General features: G+C 42.1%; 1 protein-coding gene across 1 annotated transcript; it reads left to right on the forward strand.

The window, feature by feature from the left end:
- Positions 1–157: 157 nt before the first annotated feature.
- rassf11 (Ras association domain family member 11) lies at positions 158–22,754 on the forward strand. Its single transcript, XM_034196334.1, has 4 exons — positions 158–920; positions 20,298–20,353; positions 20,608–20,719; positions 20,815–22,754. The coding sequence occupies exons 1-4, from the start codon at positions 524–526 to the stop codon at positions 22,134–22,136; spliced, it is 1,887 nt and encodes a 628-aa protein (XP_034052225.1). The 5' UTR covers positions 158–523; the 3' UTR covers positions 22,137–22,754.
- Positions 22,755–22,860: the final 106 nt, after the last annotated feature.

Genomic DNA, 22,860 nt, shown 5'->3' on the forward strand with positions numbered 1-22,860 from the left:
GAAAAGGCAAACCCAGGATCGTCACCTTGTATATAACCATGACTGCGCTGAAGAAAGCTGATAATGAGACGGTAACAGAGTACATTATCCGAGCTGAGCAGATCATTACGGCACTCAGGAGCGCGGGAGAAGCACCGAGTGAGGGACTAATGATGGCGATGGTTATGCAGGGATTACCCGAAAAATACAAGCCGTTCACTCTAATGGTGACACACGGTGACAGTGAAGTAACGTTGGGACAGTTCAAGGCGAAGTTGAGGAACTTCGAGGCCTCAGAAGATTCAGCCTCGAGACGAGCGAGAGGGTGCTGAGGGTCCAAGCAGCAACAAAGAGAAAGCCCGCCAAACGATTCATCCCCGATGGCGGCGGAGAACACGTCGGCACATGTTGGCGATGCGGAGAGAAAGGCCATCGAAAAGATGACTGCAGAAAGAAAGTCTGGTGTAGCTTTTGTAAAAGCAAGGGGCACACAGACAAAGCGTGCACAAAGAAGGACCGCGGTGATGCCGCTCGGTGCGCGAGCATGCCAGGTGGTACCGGAGAAGCTGCGGGAGGAGGTGACTACACCCTCAAAGTGCGAGCTGAAGAGACCAGCCTACAGAGACAACAACTACAGACCCACAGAAAACGATTGATCGTGGACAGGGGAGCGTCGTCTCACATCATCAACGATAAGAAGAAATTCAAGATTTTTGACAGCACCTTCAAGCCGGAGAGACACAGCATGGAATTGGCAGACGGGAGGCGCACCTTCGGGGTGGCGCACGGCAGAGGAGAAGCAGAGATGTGTCTGATAGACTGCGAGGGACGACGGTGTAAAGTGACTCTGAGGAACGCACTATACATCCCATCGTACCCCCAAGAACTCTTTTCCGTGAAGTCTGCTACAGCTAACGGAGCCAAGGTTTTCTTTGACGAAGGTAAAGATGCTCTGATGTTACCGGATGGTACCAGGTTTGACATTTATGTATGTAAGAAAATGTACTATTTGCAAACAGAGTGTGATGTTGAAGATAAGTGTCATGTCAGCCATGATATCCAAACGTGGCATGAGATTATGGGTCACTGTAATTATGAGGATGTGTTAAAGCTGCAGGATGTAACTGTTGGTATGCATATTAAGGGTACAAAGCGTAAGCCTGATAAAGATTGTACAGTATGCATAGAGGGAAAGTTTACCCAAACGAGAAACAGAGATCCGACCGATAAAGCAAACACACCACTTGAGTTGGTGAACACTGATCTAGCTGGTCCAGTTAATAACGAGTCCATAAATGGCTTCAAGTATATGCACTCATTTACAGATGTGTGTACAGGGGCAGTGTTTGTTTATTTCCTGAAAGCGAAGAGTGATGCAGTTCAAGCCACTGAGAAGTATCTGGCAGATGTAGCTCCCTATGGGACTGTGAAATGCATTAGATCAGATAATGTTCACTAGTAAGGAGTTTCAGACACTATTGAGAAAGAACAAGATCAGACATGAGACGTCTTGTCCTTATTCCCCACATCAAAATGGGACAGCTGAAAGAGAAGGGCGCACTCTTTTTGAAATGGCCAGATATATGCTTATTGACAGTGATCTGCCTAAAAACCTGTGGCACTATGCCAATCAGGAAGCAGCACATACCAGAAACCGGTGTTTTAATAAGCACACGGGCACTACGCCATATTCAGCACTGACAGGGAAAAAGTGTAACTTAGCTAGGATGCATAAGTTTGGAGCAGTGTGCTATGCGTACCAGCACGACAGGGGGAAATTAGATGCTAGGTGTGAGAAAGGACGTTTTGTAGGGCATGACAAGGGAAGCCCCGCCTATCTAGTTTACTACCCCGACAAAGAGAAGGTTCAGAAGCACAGACTAGTAAAGTTTATCACCAGCACAACTTGTGATAGCGAGACTCAGACACAGTGGTTAGAACAGGATTCGGAGGAAGACTGTGAAGAGGGAGTAAAGGCCCCACAGCCTAGTGTACTGAGCAAAGATGTACAAACTAACGCTCCACAGTCAGCACCAGAGGATGATGGCGAACAGCACCCTAGGGTGGCGTCACATGCCTCAGACAGTGGGAGATATGCAGTAGGGAGCGCAAACCCCCAGAGATTATACTCAGGAAGATAGTGATGAAGATGATAAAACACTCACTAGTATAGATTATTGTTACAGAGCAGTTTGCGGTGTACCTCTGACCTTTAAAGAGGCCATGACATCGACCGAGTCAGAAAACTGGGGAAAAGCGATGGATGAGGAAATTAAGTCTCTAGAAGACAATCAGACTTTTACCCTGACAAAATTGCCAGAGGGCAGGAAAACAGTGGGAGGTAAATGGGTTTATTCAGTTAAGGGAGACGTTGACGGACACGACAAGTACAAAGCTAGGTTCGTAGCGAAGGATACAGTCAGAGGGCGGGGATAGATTACGGGGAGACGTTCTCACCTACAGCCAACCTGACAAGTGTATTAATGCAGAAGGCAGCCCAAGAGGATTTGATTTTACACCAGATGGATGTAAAGACGGCCTGCCTGCATGCACCCATTGATCACGACATTTACATGGAACAACCTGAGGGTTATGTAAAAGAGGGAGGAAAGCTAGTGTGTAAGCTAGAGAAGTCAATTTACGGCCTGAAGCAGTCAGGGCGAAATTGGAATACGATGTTGCATGAATGCTTAACAGATGACAATTTTACACAGAACCCGGCAGACCACTGCGTGTACTCCAAGGAGTCTAAAGAGGGAAAAGTAATAATTGCTATCTGGGTCGATGATCTTATCATCGCAGCCAGCAACACCAAGATTTTAGAGAAAGTGAAAAACATGCTTTCCACAAAATTTAAAATGAAGGATTTAGGGAGATTAAATCATTTTCTGGGCATGGATTTCAGTCAGTCTGACGGCTGTGTGAAAGTATCACAAAAGAGATACGTGGAAAAGATACTGGAACGTTTTGACATGCAGGAGTGTAGAATAAGGGACACACCTTGTGACCAAAAGTTAGATTACACTGAAGATGCACCTAAAATGGTGGATGTGAAGAAATACAGAGAGGCTGTTGGCAGCCTAATTTATTTGACTACCTGTACACGTCCAGACCTATGTTTAGTGGTAAGCAAGTTATCACAATATTTTTGCTGAACCGACAGATGAACATTGGGTTACAGTAAAACACGTTTTGCGTTATCTCAGGGGTACTGCAGACAAACAGCTTTGTTTCAGAAAGAGCAGCGAGAAACTAGGCCTACAGGCTTATAGTGACGCTGATTGGGCGGCAGATAAAACAGATAGACGCAGTATGACAGGGTATTGTGAGCATGAGTAAGGACAGCTCACTAGTCTCTTGGAAAACCAAGAAACAGCCTACAGTAGCGCTTTCCACATGTGAAGCTGAGTATATGGCTCTAACAATACAGGAGTGTATTTACTTGGAGCAACTACTGGAAGGGATAGACACATACATGTATAAGAAAACAGTTGTAAACGAGGACAATCAGGGGACAATAGCCCTTGCTAAAAATCCTGTGTGTAGACAAAGGTGTAAACACGTGGATATTAAGTACCACTTCATTAGGTCCACCATAAGAAAGGGAAAGATGACACTGGTTTATTGTCCTACAGACGAAATGGTTGCAGATGTGATGACCAAGCCTGTATCCAAACTGAAGCTGAGGAAATTTGGAGGGATCATGTTTGGTGTGTAAAATGTGTGGAAGAAGCCCACATTTAAATCATTTGTACCATGTTTTTGTTTTGTTGATTAGATATGAACAGGTAAACAGTAAGCACATAATTCATAAGTGGGAGTGTTGAGATATAACATACAGACATGTATAGTGTATGACTCCATGTATTACTGTGTACCATATATTGTTTATGTAAGTAGCTGCGACTACTAACTGTGTTCATTGGTTAGGGCTGTACCACATGATTGTGATGTCACTACCTGGGGTATAAGACCGTTGGAAGTCACCCCACGCCCACTTCCGCATTACGCAAGGATCGACGTAGCTCTACGCGATAGCGTCATAGACTTCTTCTTCGGCAGTTATAGCGGTTGCGGTAAAGCAGGATATTGAATAGTTGTTTTTTGTCTTTCCAACGGATTTGTTAACTGAAAGTAAACGATCCTGTAATCAAAGCCATATCGAAGAGTCCTGAGATTGTATTACTGGTGTTTTATCATCTATAAATAGCCTGTGTGTATCCAGTGGCGTTTTCTCCCGGAGGCCAAGGGAAGCCAGGCTTCCCCTGTTTTTTCGGATTGTAGTTATCATTTAAATAAATAAATAAAAACACTTTGTTTTGTTTCGATAATTCTCCTTTGCTGTGTGTTGCTGCTGGCCCGTCTCTCCGTCTCTCCCCCATTCTCATTGAGTATTTTACAAAGAGTGAAACAAACAGCGCCCCTCTAGATGTTATGGTGAAACAGTAGATTGCACTCACTGTTGCGAGAGGAGGCCAGCCGAATCTGGCATCCCTTGGTGAAAAAAAATTGAGGGATTGACCAATCAGATGAGGCCCACGTGATGCCCGTGCCAACCTGTGATTGGTCAGGGCCATGCCAAGGGAAGCCAGCCGCCTCTTGCTTCCCTTCAGAGGCGGCTGGCGATTTGATTGGACACTGCCATCCAATCAAATCACATCAACATCAGTTTTAATACTGTAACTGTCATCACTGCCGTTAGAAATGATCAAGCAAATGAAGCATTATGGAGGGTGGAGATTTGGCGTACTTAATCAAACATAACTTTACTAAACTTCCGCTACAGCAGCAACTAAAAATTAAATCAGATGACAGGCCAATGCCCGCACTCGAGCAGAGTGCGGGCAGAGGAAAAAGGGAGAGAATCGGACGTTCAATGAGGACAATTATGTCCGCACGGAGTGGCTAACTGGAAGCGTTAAACTTCAGCGTCTATTTTGCTGGCCATGTCTTCTTTTTGACAAGGATTCGTGCTCCCTGAACAATCCTTGGGCAACTTCAGGATTCATCGACCTTGCCAACCTGTCACGGGCAATTGAGAGGCACGGTAAATCCAAAAATCACAGATTGTGTGATTGTCTGCATACATTAATAAGTAAAATGCTTAAATTAATAAGGAGAGAGTTTTAGTTGGAGAGTGCGTGCGGACCTTTCCGTTAGATAACAGGCGTGTGCAAGTCCTGCATCTGTGTGATACAAATGTGTGTAAAATGATACCGGGCGCTGTAATCACTCATCTGGTTACGTTATTGACCACCCCCCCACCAAAAAATGGGCTTCCCCTACATTTTTCCCCACGCCACACTACTGTGTGTATCCTCAAATGTCGTTTTCAGGACAAACAAAAGACGTTTTAAATATCTTATCAGCTGGTGTAAGTGCAGAATATTGAATATAACCTTGACTATTACTGTGTACTTCATTTATCTGACAGCATTATTTAATGATACTATTTTATATATATATATATATATATATATATATATATATTAGGGCTGTCAAACGATTAAAAATTTTAATCAGATTAATCACAGCTTAAAAATTAATTAATCATGATTAATCACCATTCGAACTATGTCCAAAATATGCCATTTATTTATGTATATTGTTGTGGGAATGGAAAGATAAATTAAAGAAGGCGGATATATCCATTTAACATACAGTATCTATGTTTATTATAACATTTTTCTGCGTGTCAAAATGAAAGACAACCCACACACCTATCAATCATCAAACCGTGGGGTCTTAATTCATTACGTGTTTTTTCTATCAACGTGGGAGTACTTCAAGAAAGTCGACAGAGGGGGGGGGGGGGGGGGGGCGGCGGCGGCTAGTGGAGTACTTCGTGACCACAGAGTGTGAACGTTGTGATCAGCTGTTTTAGCGCAGTTCTCCAGTGAAGGGGGGGAGTCTCCCTCCGCAGCCGGTTGGCGTAGTTTTGGCACAATTCCGTTGTACAGACCGACGTTAACAGCAGCCCTGTCTGTGCACACGGAGACCGACTCTGTCGTCCGGTGATCTAACCGCCTTCTGGAAAAGCTTCACAAGTACGTCGGTACGCAAATGCGCTTTGTGACACAAGTGACGGTATGCATTTCAGATTACGCACATAACCTGCGTACCAGTTATGTGCACCCCTGTAGCCTACTACAGCGAAAGTATTCTCCGTCGGGACTTCCTGCAACAACACCACGCCGTTATCAAAGATGTTCTATTGAGAAGACGATCACTACGTGACAAAAGTTTTCAAAACCGTGGCTACTGAAATCAATCTTACTAACTGCTGTCTGTGCAATTTACTCCGCGCGAGTTGGCAGTCTTTATTTTGCTTACTTTAACATCATTTTTCATGGTGGGGCTAAGCCATTTCTTGGTATGGGTGTAGCCTACCCCAGCCATACCCTGGCGCTGCCACTGGTGGCACGTATGGGGCGGGCCATTCTGCACATGCGTTAAATGCGTTAAATATTTTAACGCAATTAATTCAAAAAATTAATTACCGCCGTTAACGCGATAATTTTGACAGCACTAATATATATTAATATATATATATATACACACACATTTATTCATTTATAAACATATATATATAAACACACACATAAATGTACTCACATATGTATTTATTCATTTATACACACAGATGTATTCATTCATTTATACACACACTCACATATATACACTTTATATTAATTAATTTGTACACACACATACGTATATATATATATATATATATATATATATATATGCGTTAAATGCGTTAAATATTTTAATATATATATATACGTATGTGTGTATATATATAAACAAAACAATATAATAAAAACAGTTGCAATAATAACATAATATGGTATGATCAATTCTACCCTTTTGTTTTTGCTCCATTTCAATTAAAAGATATTTTTCAAAATCAATATTGGTGGGGGCTCTTTTGCAAAGATAATCAATAACACCACCTGACAGTTGTTGCAGATTATACAGCATACTTGTTACTTACACACAAGTGCGATGGTCCCAAAAAAAACAAAATCTGCACTGTAAAAAAATATATACATTTATTAGGCACTCTGAATAAGGGTTGACTGTGTAATAATCATGCCTGTTATTAATGTCAAATGTTATATGTTGTATTATATAACAAAATAGACATTTATAACATATTATAAATGTCTATCTTTAAATAAAATATTAAATAGATACCTTTACATCCTAAACAGAAGGTAAAAACCTTAATATGTTACATGACAAACAAAAAAACGAAACATTATATATAGGCTATATATACTAGGGATGCACGATAATTATCGGGCCGATAATTATCGGTCCGATATTAGGAATTATGACGTCATCCCGATAAACCCGATACCAGTATTAATAGCCCCGATAATATACAATATATTTTTTGGGTAAAAAAAAAGAAAAAAATACTGCGGTGTGGGTGGATTGGGATGAGGGGCGCTTGTTTTTCACTCGGCTCCTCCCGTTTTGCCAGTACTGTGGTATTAGTGGTTTAGGAAGAGGGGAGTTCTTCACAAATCCAGCGCTCCCTAACTCATGCCTGGTTGTGACGTAAATGGTGTGCGGCCGTGAAGCCAGGACAGTAAACAAACATGTCGTCGGTGGTATGGGCGTTGGAGCTATGTGCAACTCAAGGCATATGCTCGAACCGGAGCTGCCTGGACGCTGCAATCATGTTGCGCACTATCCGTGCTGAGTGTGCTGACTTTTCGTACAATGTCCCACTGTCTGGCTTCCTGCATAAAGTCAAGTGCTCGGCGCAGTTGTGGCGAAATGTCGCTCCTCTGTTTTCATTTAAACAGCTCCTTATATCTGTTAGCGCAGCTAGCTAGCACCAGATGCTAACAACAACAATGCACGTAAGGTCTCTCGCTCGCTCGGGCCACACATACACACACCCTCCCGGTCCTCCAGATGGCCAGTCGGTGCCTGCCGGTGAGCGTGGAAGTGTGGTCTGCCACAGGAGCGGGAGGAGCAGGGCTGTCAGCATCAGCTTGTAGATGGTATTTTAAACTCGATGCGCTCTGAAACTACGGGGCGGCAAAGGAAAAAAAATACACATGCGTTAATCGTGTTAAAATAATTAGTGGCGTACATTTTTTTTTATTATCGGTATCGGTCTTGAGAAGCAGGAAGTTATCGGTATCGGTTTCAAAAAACCAATATCGTGCATCCCTAATATATACAGATGTTTGCTAATGTATCCCTCTTATATCCATCAGGAATTAATATTAAATGATGAATTAACATTACCTCAGCACTGCATAAGTGTGGTCGTCAGTCATATTGACAAAGAAGCACTATTATATTGTATATTGTATATTAATATGCGGCGTTTAAAAGGACGGTATTTCGCTTGTCAGATTAAGATTTCGCGGGTGTGCCGCGTCAATGACGCGTAGAGCTACGTCGATCCTTGCATAATGCAGAAGTGGGCGTGGTTAAATCTAAACTGGGTTGGAAAAACGATAGACGCACCCGGGCCCGCTGGTGACACGATGGAATCAAGAGAGCTCAGACCCTCACTTATATAGAGGTCGGAACATGTCATAAGTATAAATAGATACAAGCATAAATAAATGTAGGAATAAAAACATGAATAAATACAGGAATAAATATGTTGCAGTGTTTTCAGGGAGCTTTAGTGTGTGTGCTGTGGCTCAGCTGGAAAGCAGTTGACTCATGACCGCAGGGTCCCTGGTTCAACGACTGAACAATACGTATTTTTTGTTGTTTATAAAAGCTACAGCTAAATGAGATAATGTAGTTAATAAATGTATTCTTTGATATGGTTTAGCCTTTCTCAGGCTACAACATGGTTCAGTTTATGAATATTATTAAGGAATACAAATCCCTCTTTGCAATGTGTACCAGCCTCCTTAGGCTTTCCAATCACAATCATTCAACTGGAATAAATACACTATTGTTAACATGAAATTATTATTTTATGTTCGTTGTTTAGAGTTATTCTAAGGCTTTACTCAATGGGAACTCGGTATGAGATAGAGCACACTGTTGAGATGTCCAATCTGCCTGTTTTACACACTTTGACCAACAGGGGGGTTTGTGTTCAGATGAAGCCCATGATGAAGCCTCATGAGATGAACCCTTTTGCAAACCAATTGGCTGGAAAGCTTCAAAGCTTCATAAGGCTTCATCTCACCATCACTAGTTGTCGATACTTCTTAATACATGCATGTGTGTATGTACAAGGAATACACAATGCATAGGCAAGTGGTGGCTTTATTTATGACCACAGCATGTACAGTGAACATGTACGTTGCATGCCGACTAACAACTGAATGCTTATTACCTTAACACGTCACCGGGTGGCGCACCAGCTACGGTGGCCTGCAAAGGACAAACGTAATCATATGAGAATGATCTACAACCGTGACATGGACAGCTCAAGTTGAGGCAGCACACAAAACATTTCCTGTTAATCATTCTAAAGCTGTAAGACTCTAAATGTATTAAGGATGAAAGGGTTACGAAGAGAAACAGAATTGTAGTTCCTTTGTCGTTTTTACAGATGCTGAGCTATCACATAACCTCAACAAAGTCTCACTCCATGCACACATGGTTGCTAGCTAGCTACAGCTGCTAGCTGTACCCTGCAGTGGTCACCAACCTTTTTAAGCCCAAGATCACTGACCTCGGCCTAGGTGAAAGGTGAGATCTACCTATTGCAGAATTGAGTGAAAAAGACGGCCCAGACAGTGCTTCCAATTTGAGGCCTTTTATATAGGCTAATTGCATCTGAATTACTGTTACAATGAAGGCTCCATAATCAGCTCACAGCATATAGGCAGGCAGGGTTCGTACGGGTGCTTGAAATCCTTGAAAATGCTTGAAATTTGACGTGGTGTTTTCAAGGTTGGGAAAGTGCTTGAATTTTGAGAATGGTGCTTGAAATTGAGATAAAGTGCTTGAAAATGTAAATGCTTTACTTTTACAATAAATTGCTGTCTGACTGAATAGTTCGCTTTTTAGATTAAAAGAAAATAATTGCTTCGCTTCTACATAAAACAACTCTGCTGCAGCCTTCCCGCCAGGGTTCTCGACTAACTTTTTTTCCCATCCTCCCGGAACCGTCCCGAAATACAATCTAAGCCGTCCCGAAATGAATGTGGACCGTCCCGAATTTAAAATGTTAGTTTTTCACATTATCATTAGTTAAAATCATTCAAAGTGACCTTTAACATAAATAAAACATCATACAAATCATTAGATGATAATTCATCAACCTTTTTATGAGTAAATCATTCAATCACATAAACAAAGGCCAAATATATTTAAACAAACACACAAACGAGAAAATTACTCTAATATTGAATCCAATCAAGTCCCATCCAATTAACAAACAAATCCAACACTGTGTCCTGAAGACAGAACCCAGAGTAACCACAGATGACAGTCTGTAACACAGTCAGGAGACCTTTACAAACGGCCCCGCCCCCTCGCACACAGACGGGAGAGAGAGATCTCGTCTGGATTGGAAAGCTCGAAAATACATCATAGACGCATGTTGTAGTCTTATTGCATATTAGAAACGGAGTTGGTGAAACTAAAACTGCGATATAATGTGTATGTAGCAATAATACATATGACATATATTTTTTAAATGTCTCCAGTACCGATAAAAAGTCCGATAACGTCGGAGTTTAACGTTACCACTGTCTTTAATAATTCCGCCCCGGGGCCCGTTTAATACCGGGGCTCGGTACCCATCCCTACATGGGGAGAGGCGCAGCATATTGCTAAGGACTAAATACGATGGAGAGTTCTCATCTCAGCCTTATTACCCATAGGGGATGAAGAGGAGTAAGTAAATAAAGAGGCCAGCGCTCCAGGGTCTGGTTCTGCTGTGCGTTTTTGTGATGTAATGGTAAAACATTTCAGAATTCCTCCACGGGATGCCATTGTATATCACTCAACCCGCGAAATACACACACTCAGTACATAGCTAGACCCGCGAATTTGCGGGCCAGGAATTCGCGGGCACAGCCAGCTGGGCGGCTGGCTGACAGCCAGCGGCACAACTGTAGCTAGATGTGTGTGTATTTCGCGGGTTTCTAAATGTTTTGTGCGTGTGTGTTTATCATGGTGTTTATGTTGACAAGGAGGTTTAATAACTGTGTGCTACACAAAACGTGCAGTCGGTTTCATTTTCATCGCCGTTTGTAGTAGAGTTAGCAGGGTATTTTTATTTTAACTCTCGTCCCAAATTCGTCCCAAAATTATTTGTTATCCTCCCTGACACTATTTTTTTCGGCCCCGGGACGACGGGACGTCCTTAAGCTCGAGCCCTGCTTCCCGCGCTATGCGCGCGACCTGCAAGTGTTTGTGTTACGTGTGACCTGGGCATTCTAATGAGAGCGATAGATGACAGTGTGCCAGGAGGTTGCCGTTTCAACGAGCGTTGGCTAGCAGAAGACAAATACAAGCCATGGCTAAGACGAGGGTCAAGCCCACGAGTAGCCTCCTGCAAAGTTTGCAAAAATAACGATGCGAGAATCTGCGCTGACGAGCCACATGAAAGGTACGCCGTAGTAGAGCATTTTAGATTAGGCTAACGTTGCATGTTACGTTTGTTTAAGCTAACGTTAGCGAGCTGAATAGCGAACTCGATTGAGGGATAATAATAATTGCAGGGGACGAACATTTCAGAGGAGCGTACCTATGTTATGTGCGTTACAGTCGCCATCGTGTGGTATTCAGAGGATGAAGCACTCACGGCATTTCGTGTTATAGTCACGAAATATAATCTATTGATTCGACACAGAGCGATTTTGAAAGCAATGTATTTCTACTGGTAGTATGTTTCGTGCCTAAACCAAATATGACTTGCTCCATCGAAATCAGTCACATTGACCCGAAGACACATTTTCGTTTGTATTACTGGTCTGGGGGAAGCTCGCGAGTGTGTTTGTGTATATTGCGTTTGTGTACCGGGGAAACTCAAGAAAGATACTCAAGAAACACCGGCTGTTGCTTGCTGTGACGTTACATTAGTCCGTTCTCCGCTTGTAATTATGCCGAAGCTTCAAAGTTGTATTTATCATCTGAATTTGCCAAAACAAGTTTAATATTCTGAAAGCCAATACTTTGTTTATTTGAAAACATGAAAACAAACTGTCTTTTATATAAAATTGAAGTATTATACAAGTAAAACTACATTTTGCTTCAATCCCATGTAATTGTAGAATGAACACAGTCTTCCTTTGAAGATGTATAAGTCAGGTGTCTTGAGTAGTCAAAATTACCTATAAATCATTGTACACATTAGTAAATATTATTTTCCACTTGTTACCATTGTGAGTCTATTTTTATGCAGCTCTGCGTGATTTTGTGGCTACAATTCAGACTAATACACTACTAGAGGTGGAATAAGTACTCAGGTATTGTACTTGAGTAAAAGTACAAGTACTCAGATCTTGTAGTGAAATTATAAGTACTCAGATCTTGTACTTGAGTAAAAGTAGAAGTACCAGAGTGTAGGAATACTCTGTTACAGTAAAAGTCCTGCATTCAAAATGTTCCTCAAGTGAAAGTAGAAAAGTATTCTCATCAAAATATAGTGAAAGTTCCGACAGTAAAAGTAGTCGTTGTGCAGATTGGTCCATTTCAGAATACTATATATGATATGTTTTATAATGATTGATCATGAAAGTGTTCTCAAAGCTGGTAAAGGAGCAGCTAGTTTGAATGACTTTGTATACTGCAGGGTAGCTTGTGGATTTACTCCAGGTGGAACTAAAGTCTGATTTAACACTTGATTATATTTCACATCATTCATCTGTGAAGTAACTAAAGGGATTAAATACATGTAGTGGAGTAAAAGTACACCATGTACCTCTGATTTATGTTTACTGCCAACCTAAAAGTACCTCAAAAATAGTAATCAATAATGTATTGAAAAGTTATTTGGCTGATTGTTGTATATCGGCTCAGACAGGTTATATGGGAGGCCTAGTCTACGTACAGATCACTCATTTTGAAATATTAAACTTAGTTTTATTTTCTTTCATTTTTCATCCTCGTGTAGAAGGCTATCACAAAACACACATTTGGTTGTTTATAGCATAAAGAACATCTGATTTAATGTGAGGTGGGGAAATAATCATTTGAGTATGTGTATATAAATATGTAATTTACAACAGCTGTAAGATGCTTGAAAAGCTGGAAAATGCACCTTGAAAATGCTTGAAAAGTGCTTGAATTTGACTTTGGAAAAGGTGTAAGAACCCTGGGCAGGGGTAAAGTGCTATTTTTTATGAGTTGGGGGCGGACCTCACCTCCTCTAGGGGGGTCCGGGGGGATGCTCCCTCGGGAAGATTTATTTTTAAATATTGAAGTTGAAAGCATCAATCTGGCAGTAGCGTGGCATGGGGAAGAAATTAGGGGAAGCCAATAATACGTCCTTTCTTTTGGGTCGGGGGTGTGGTGGTCAATGTAATATAGTAACCAGATGAGTGATTACAGCACCCGGTATCATTTTACACACATTTGTATCATACAGATGCAGGACTTACACACGCCTGTTATCTAACCGACAGGTCCGCACGCACTCTCCAGCCGAAACTCTAATAAGCATTCATTCACAAACTAAATCAGGAGACCTTTAACGTTTTACGTCCGATTCACTCCTTTTTTCCTCGCTGTACACAGCTCCAGTTTGGGCATTGGCCTGTCATCAGATTTCATTTTTAGTTGCTGCTGTAGCGGAAGTTTAGTACAATTATGTTTGATTAAATACTCCAAATCTCCACCCTCCATAATTGCACTTGCTTCAGTTGCTTGCTACTTTCTAACGGTGGTGAGAGTGGTGCAGTGACGCTATCTATCTTCTATCGATTAGATTTATGATTCGAAAATTATAAAAGTAGGGTAGACATGTGGATATTATCCGGCTGAACAAAATGTGCATTTATCAAACAGGTTCGTTTTCCACTGACCTTATTTCGAGCTATTTTTCAAAATCCTATGGAGAAATCCCATTGCTTTTTTGTCGAGGGAAACCGAGCGCAGCTTACTTCCGGGTTTTACGACGCGTCACTGCAACACTAAGTTGATGCGATTTGATTGGATTGTGAGGCAAGGCATGGCCCTGACTAATCACAGGTTGGCAGGGGCATGACGTGAGCCTTGTCTGATTGGTCAATCCCGCCATTTCTTTTTCACGAAGGGAAGCCAATTTCGGCTGGTCTCCTCTCGCAACAGAGAGTGCAAGCTACTGTTTCACCATAACATCTAGAGGGGCGCTGTTTCACTCTTTGTAAAATACTCAATGAGAATGGGGAGAGACCATAGGGGAGAGACGGGCTGGCAGCAACACACAACAAAGAATTTCCGAAACTAAACGAAGTGTTTTTATTTATTTATTAAAATTATAACTACAATCCGAAAAAACAGGGGAAGCCTGGCTTCCCTTGGCCTCCAGGAGAAAACGCCACTGCAATCTGGTGCACTTTGAGAGCAACATGAAGAGATCTATTGGTACATCTCTCAACACCCATATAAAACAGAACTGTAAACAGATTTTCTTTTTCTTTATGGATATTTTACAAATCACTCCCCTTTTAAACTGTATTCTTGTTTTACTGCCATATAGTATTTCATACCTGTTTTTCATTTATTCTCTTATTGTTTGTATAACTATAACGCAGTGGCGAACCGTGTCTATCACAGCTGGACCTTCTGTAGACACACTGTCTACACACACACCCCCCTCCGCGGCATTATAATGTCCGTCTTTTCACTGAATTGTCGTCTTGAAAAGGGTACTCACAACAATTCCGCAACAACTTCATCTTCACCTGTTGCACTTGTCATTTCAACGTTAAAAACAATAAAACGGCATGAATTGCTTCGTCGCATTCTAGATCCTCTGTCTCGAGCCAGTTAACTAGCGGGCCTTCTAGAATACCCTGGAACCGAGGGGAACTCTGAAAGAACACGCCCATTGGCTACACATCAATATATGAGTGGTTGATCAAACTGTCAGTCCAAACGTACGCTCTCTTTCAGTGCAACGGCCAGGGTATTCTATCAAGGATGTAGAATACCTTGTTGAAGGATATTCTACCCAGAGACCCAGAACAAGATCTGATTGGTTGCTTTCTTTTCTAACACAAAACCACTGAAATGCGTAGTGCATGGTCCGAGAAGGACAAACAAATCAACGTAACACTGTAATATTACAGATCAACAATACGGATACGATTCTAATTTATTCATTTTATTTATATAATTAAATCGATTTTTTGTTGTTTGAGTGTTCCAGGGTATTCTCTGAATACCTTGAAGGCCCTGACGGTTCGCCACTGCTATAACGACCATATGAAGGTGTGCCGCGGAAATAATCTTTTGAATAATTTGTGACAAAACCGTTCTAAACACTCAGAGTCCTTTAGCTCACATGAGCCCCTCAGTCTGACAGGGGAGGACTCTCCTCCAGCTTGTTGTGGGAAACAGCTCCTTATGTCCGTTAGTGCAGCTAGCTAACCAGATGCTAACATCACGGTCCCCGCTAGCACCGGTCCCCCTCTCCCCCTAACACACTAAATGCGCTATTGCCAGTGCCACACACACACAGAGCCGAGCTTGAATGACACAAGCACACGTGTATTTCCATGCAACTCTCTGATTGGTCTGGTGACTTGCCTCTGTTGCATTCATTGAACACGGGAAATTGCATTCCTGCCGTCCTCTCTTGTGTCATGATGAGGTTCACGTAAAGCACGGTTAACGTATTATATTATTGAGGTGTCTCAAATATACGTTAATCAAGTGGCACCTGCTAACGGGGTGGTGGATGATAGGTTTACATCTAAAAACGTATTTTTCAAACATTATTATTTTAATTTAATTTCTCTTTCTTTTGTTACTTTTTTTTAACGGTCCGCGATCTACCCGCACCACACTCGCGAGATCGACTGGTTGGCGACCACTCAGTAAGGTTCAAGGTTCTTTATTTGTCAAACAAACATAGCGAAAAGTGAAATAGTGCAATAAGAGTCTATGCAAGTCATTGAAATATGATATATTAGGTAAATAGATATACATAATTTTAAAGTAGCAGCCAGATGAATATTGTGGATGTTGTTCATGTGTTTAACGGTCTTATTGCCTGTGGGATGAAACTGTCCCCGAGTCTGGTGGTTTTAGTCCGGATGCTGCGGTAGCGCCTGCCAGACGGCAGCAGACAGAACAGTTTGTGGTTGGGGTGTTTTATAATCTGGAGGGCTTTCCTCCTGAGCCGCTGGGAGTAAAGGTCCTCCATCAATCAATCAATCAATGTTTATTTATATAGCCCAATATCACAAATGTTACATTTGTCTCAGTGGACTTTACAGTTTGTACAAAATATCAGTATGACAATACGACACCCTCTGTCCTTAGACCCTCACATCGTACAAGGAAAAACTTCTGGAGAAAACCCACAGTTTAAAGGGAAAAATGGGAGAAACCTCAGGGAGAGCAACAGAGGAGGGATCCCTCTCCCAGGACGGACAGACGTGCAATAGATGCCGTGTGTAAATTGAAAAGATAATACATTTGCAACATAGGTAGTCCAAATGTTTGGAAATGCATGTGTGTATAATAGGAAGATGAATCCACAAGGATATCCATCCAGGACCTATGATCCAGGACCACAGCCACGACTCAAGATCCAGGGCTCGCGATCCAGGACAGAGGAGCGCAGGATCATCCATGACTCCGGATCCCGGCGTATATAGACACCAAAAAGAAAGACATTTGGGGAAGCTGGGTTAATCGGAACATGAGAGTACACAGGTATAGACAGAGAGAAGGAAGAAGTAAGATGTCCCCCGACAAACTAAGCCTATATCAGCAAAACTAGGGTTCTGAATCTAATCAGCCCTAACTATAAGCTTTATCAAAAAGGAAGGTCTTAAGCGCACTCTTAAAAACGGATAGGGTGTCTGCCGCCCGAACACAAACTGGAAGCTGATTCCACAAATGTGGAGCTTGATAAGAAAAGGCTCTGGCTTCCATTGTACTTTTAGAGACTCTAGGAACAACCAACAACCCTGCATTCTTGGAACGCAATGCCCTAGTACAGGGGTGGCCAACCAGTCAGAGGTTAAGAGCCACATTTTTTCTATGTTATTGCAAAGAGCCACATCAAACACACAGTCACTGATACCGCTTGTTTCAGTTTTTTGTTTTCTGGAGACAAGATTTCAACCACGTCACTGATGCATTTTTGTGGCATTGGGATATATTTTTTAAATCCTCTGGAGCAGAGAGAGGAGCTGTGGATTATTGTTATTGATTAATGCATCAGTGTTTCTTAGGGTCAACAACACTAAACCCACAACTTAAGATGAAAGCGTTTAGTTTATTTAATAAAAGAGCACATGTTCAATGTGAAAAGTGACAGTAGTTATAGATTATTTGCAATTTGGTGGTATATATATATATATTTTTTTTTTAATTATATATATAACACCTTGAATTCCAGGGGGGGCGCGGGGCTCCGTTGGCGGGCAGCGCCCCTCCAAGACAATGGTAGGGGAAACACTGGATAGTGTTTAATCAACGATAGGTTTTTCCCCCCTCAAAGGTGATTGGTTCACTGCATTGCAGGTATTATTGTGATTGGCTCTTGGGCCACATCAAAATTAGACGCGCTGTCATCCTCTCATACTGACACCTGACACCACACATACACACGTAGGGAGAGCCGGGACGAAAGTAACACGGGACGAAAGTAACGGAGCTATTTTATCCGAGCCCGAACAACTTTGACCAGCCAAATTACGTCAGAATTATCAGTATTCAATACTTAACAGACCTACTAAATATCAGGTTTAACTGTCAGTGTTGTCACGATACCAACATTTTGGTTTCGATACCAAGTCAAGAATTGCGATTCCGATTCTTTTTCTTAAAAAAAGGGAAACAGTCTTAAATGTAATTATTGTGCTTTATTTCACACCAGAACCATAACCATAACACAAACTTTTAAACAATGAGAACAATAAATAAAATAAATGACAATAATTCGTATTAAATAAAATTAATACATTTCTCACAGACAGGCCTCATGGTGCCCGTAGGCTTGCCCTCACTGTCAGAGATATAGCTCAAATACATCGCTTCTGGCGTCTCTTTTCTCAACAAGCCGAGGCGCAGCAGCAGTTGTACTCCCACTTGCAGCCATGCTTCTGGTTTTCTCACATGCTCTGGCAGCTAGCGCGTGCACGAGAGAGGGGAGGGACTTAGAGCGTGCTTGAGAGGGGAGGGACTTCGAGCGTGCTTGAGAAGGGAGGGGCTGCAGGCACGGCTGCAGTGCAGGGAGTGGAAGCAGAGCGCTGAAAACACACGGCTCTTATTAAAACGGCGCTTTCTCACCGGAGTACTTTTCCCCGTCATTCTTAAAGTACCGATACTAATGAAACGGAGGAATCGTAACGTTTTTAACGGCAGGGTATCGCGGTATACCTTTCAAGTATCGGTACACCATGCAACACTAGTCAGGAGTCAGTGTCTCTCCCCCAAACTCACACATATAAAATTCGATATGAACTGAAGAGCCGCATGAAACTAGGCAAAGAGCCGCATGCGGCTCGAGAGCCGCGGGTTGGCCACCCCTGCCCTAGTAGGACAGTAGGGTATAATGAGTTCTTTAAGGTAAGATGGCGCCTGCCCATTAAGGGCTTTGTAGGCGAGAAGAAGAATTTTAAATTCTATCCTGTGTTCTATAGGGAGCCAGTGTAAGGCAGCCAGAACAGGAGTAATGTGGTCCCTTTTCCTAACTCTGGTTAGTACACGAGCCGCAGCATTTTGAATCAGCTGAAGCGACTTGACTGACTTCTTGGTACACCCTGATAATAAAGAGTTACAATAATCCAGCCTTGAAGTAACAAATGCATGGACTAGTTTCTCTGCATCGTTTTGAGGCAAGATATGCCTGATTTTTGCAATGTTACGTAGATGGAAGTAGGCGGTCCTTGAAATTGATTTTATGTGGGCGTTAAAGGATAAATCCTGATCAAATATAACACCAAGATTCCTTACAGTCTCACTGGAGGCCAAATTAATGCCATCCATAGTTAGTATATCCTTAGATAATTTGTTTCGTAGATTCTTCGGGCCAAGTACAATAACTTCAGTTTTGGTCGTGTTTAACATCAAAAAGTTTAAGGTCATCCACGTTTTTAAGTCCTTAAGGCAGTCTTGAATTTTATTTAGATGATTAATTTCATCAGGCTTGATTGATAAATATAGTTGAGTATCATCCGCATAACAATGAAAGTTTACAGAATGATTCCTTATAATATTGCCTAACGGAAGCATATATAATGTGAACAAAATAGGTCCGAGCACTGAGCCCTGTGGCACTCCATGGCTAACTTTGGTTTGCGTGGAAGATTCATCATTGACACGTACAAACTGAGAGCGTTCAGATAGATAGGACCTAAACCAGTCTAAAGCAGTTCCCTGTATGCCAACTAAGTGCTCTAGTCTTTGCAATAAGATATCATGGTCGATAGTATCAAATGCAGCACTGAGATCGAGCAAAACAAGAATAGAGACACGTCCCTTGTCAGAGGCTATTAGAATGTCATTTGTGACTTTAACCAGAGCTGTCTCTGTGCTATGATGTGTTCTAAAGCCAGACTGAAAAGCTTCAAATAAATCATTGTTTTTTAAGTAATCACACAACTGTTTTGCGACCGCTTTCTCAAGAATTTTTGAGAGGAACGGAAGATTAGAAATAGGTCTATAGTTGGCTAAAACCTCTGGATCGAGGTTGTGCTCCATGGATGGCAGCTCCGTCCTGGTGATGTTCTGTGCCGTTTTCACCACCCTCTGTAAAGCCTTACGATTGAGGGCGGTGCAGCTGCCGTACCAGGCCGTGACGCAGCCAGTCAGGATACTCTCTATGGTGCACCTGTAGAAGTTGCAGAGTATCCTGGAGTCCATGTTGAACCTGCGGAGGAAGAAGAGCCGCTGTCGAGCTTTTTTGATGGAGTAAAACATGAAAACTGACAAAAAAGTTCAAAAACCACTTCAAAATGTCTTATGTGGTTAATGCACTGCATGCTAACCCATACATCTATTCAATTCATACCATCTGAGGGCTTACTTTGACTGACAGAATATCTTATTATTTTCTATCCTCCAATTTTCTAAATCACCCAAGAGAAAGTGTCTTTTAAAGCAGAATGGAAACATGATGGGTGGGATCATAAACTGTCCTCCAATGGTAGGTGATTTAAGGAATTGTAATTGTTCTTAATTGTTCCGGAGTTCCTCCCAACCAGAAAACCCCCCCAGAGCAGAGCAGCCTGAGCCTCAGCACGACAAGACAGGACAGAAGGTAGGTGCTTTAATCTTTTTCATGGTAATTCTTGTAAAGCCAGTAGGCTATTAGAAGATTGTTTTCTGTACATTTATTTTAAGTATGACGGGGTAACTGTAGACATTCTACAATGTTTTTTAAACTGCCCTCAAGCTTGACCAACACATGATAGGCAGACAGATTACAAGCGAATGTTAATGAGTCAAATTGCTGTCTCCACCACATCCACAGAGGGCCTGCAAAATGTGACTAAACTTTTATGTCCTTTTCAGACAGGCACAATGGAGGTGAAGGTGTTCGTGGACGGTATTCCCCGTGTGGTTTGTGGCGTAACAGAGGAAACGACATGTCAAGAAGTCGTTATAGCATTGGCTCAAGCCCTTGGTATGTACAGTATACAGTATGTGGCTCTACATTGAAATCTTTATGTCCTGACATGTTGACAACACTGACAACAACACTGTAACACCTCTCTTAAGGTCAACCAGGGCGCTACACATTACAGGAGAAATTTAAAGACTTTGAGCGGAGCATGGCACCCAATGAATGCCTACTGGAGACTCTTGAGAAATACGGCCAGCAGGCAAGGGACGTCCGACTCACACTGCTTCACAACGGACCCTTGGTCTTGGACGAAATGAACAGGACAAAAGTTGGCAGATACCAGCCTTGCCCACCATTGAGAAGGAAAGATGCAGGCACCAGAATGCGGCGGGGAAGCGGTTTACTGAGTTTGCATCGTCAAAGTTTGCCACCAAGTTTGAGACAAGAGGCTGAGCAGCAGAAAGAAGATGTGAAACGGCCAAAAAGAAAGTCTCTGACGCTCATGGAGGAAGCCTGGGAATGGCTGGAGAGTCTGGGTAAAGGCAAGGTCTATAGTACCGCATGTGATAAGGACAGCAGTAAGAAGACCGATAAAAGGAATTGTACCTCTTTGGGTGTTTCTCTCACTGTGGACGATGGTAACTCAGGTAGAAGAAGTAGAAGCAAAGTCAGAGGTCATAAAAGTGTGAAGTCAGACTTGGATCATCAAACGTCCTGCTGCATGGGAAGCCAGACGAGGAGTAAAGTAAGTAAACGAGCAGAGAAGACTGAAGTGGCAAAATCTGATCAAGTAGCCAGCTCGAAATCTGCTACAAGTGAAGACGAGAAAAACAGTCGAAGAGAAACCATAATATATCAACTGAGCTGTTTGCAGGATTTGCAGGACCAGATTGCACGCATAGACAAACAGATTTTGGAGCTTGAGGAAAAACAACGTGCTGAAAAAGATGAGCAGGAAGCCCAGGAGAGAATGGTTGAAGAGGAGGTAGAGCAGATCAAGTTTTGGGAGAATGAGTTAAAGGCAGAGGAAGGTTTCGAGAAAGATTTGCAAAGCCAGTTCCTTGAGATGAGAGCAAATACTGTTAGGTGCAAGGCCAAACTGGAGGAGTACAAGCACAAAATGCAGGGGCTTGATTTCTTTGCCACTCCAAACATTGCTGAAGGGGTTTCAGAGAGCATTTCGGAAAACGTTGAAAATGCTGCCACGGAGAATTCAGCTGTTTCAACTAAGGACCAACAATCTGATCAAGATGGGGATGTAAATATTAACAGGAAGTTCCTGCCCAGTCGGGACTTGAACCCTCCTCACGCTCTAGTTCCTCCCGGGCAGATAAAGGAGCGACGGCCCACCGGGCCCACAGAACTGAGGGAGTGGTGGACACGCTGGTCTCAAGCCCAAGGCCCTCAACCACAGACTAGAAAGAAGGTGATTCACCGCTCTGAGCTTACCATATATCTGGGCAGTACCAAGGTTTAGAATCATATTGACAAATGTCCCAAATATTAAGACTTTAGGACAATACATATTGGGAATGCCTTCCTGTGTGGTCATTTCAATCCTCCCAATGCAAGACGCTGATCCTTCTGGTTCAACATGTATTCGACATTTTGTAAATGTGCAACTCTGAACTCCTAAGCGAGTGAACAAGGGTTTTTACAGGAAGTACTTCCATAAGAAAACCCAAAAATAAAAATCTTAAGCTACTTTTGTGTACAGTACATAAACATACACTGAAAAAATACTTGACTCAATTCAAATTCAAAACTACCTCTGTTAGGAGGATTTTGTGAATCGAACATGAGACTATGCATATTTGTGAATAATATTGTACACTCTACTTAAATATAGGGAAATAAAGAACTTTCTTTTTTTCCAGCTTTCATGTGAGCACTTTGTGGATGCCGTCCACAATTTGAGGAACGATTAACTTTGTAAACTAAACTGTTGTGACACTGAATCTTCTTTCCAAGGAAACGGATAATTGTATCTGTTGTGAATATGCAAATTTTGTCATCTGCTGAATACCATTAATTGTTTTGCTGTGGAGAACCCATCTATGCAACTTTGTCTTTATGTAATAAACCATTAGCTAATCTCTCCAAATGCCTTTTTACATTCTTATTTCTTGCCCTTAAGTGAATGCTAGGGTGTTAACATTGGTCAACTTAAAGTGATTTCACAGCTACTTAAATTCTTTGTG

This window comes from Gymnodraco acuticeps, unplaced genomic scaffold (genome assembly GCF_902827175.1).
Source record: "Gymnodraco acuticeps unplaced genomic scaffold, fGymAcu1.1, whole genome shotgun sequence".
Classification (NCBI taxonomy): domain Eukaryota; kingdom Metazoa; phylum Chordata; class Actinopteri; order Perciformes; family Bathydraconidae; genus Gymnodraco; species Gymnodraco acuticeps.

Excerpts from the sequence above, each read along its gene's own strand:
- rassf11 (XM_034196334.1), top strand. The coding sequence starts at position 524 with ATGCCAGGTGGTACCGGAGAAGCTGCGGGAGGAGGTGACTACACCCTC. Across the intron at positions 20,354-20,607 it reads ACGACAAGACAGGACAGAAG|ACAGGCACAATGGAGGTGAA; the intron begins GTAGGTGCTTTA and ends TGTCCTTTTCAG. Across the intron at positions 20,720-20,814 it reads AGCATTGGCTCAAGCCCTTG|GTCAACCAGGGCGCTACACA; the intron begins GTATGTACAGTA and ends ACCTCTCTTAAG.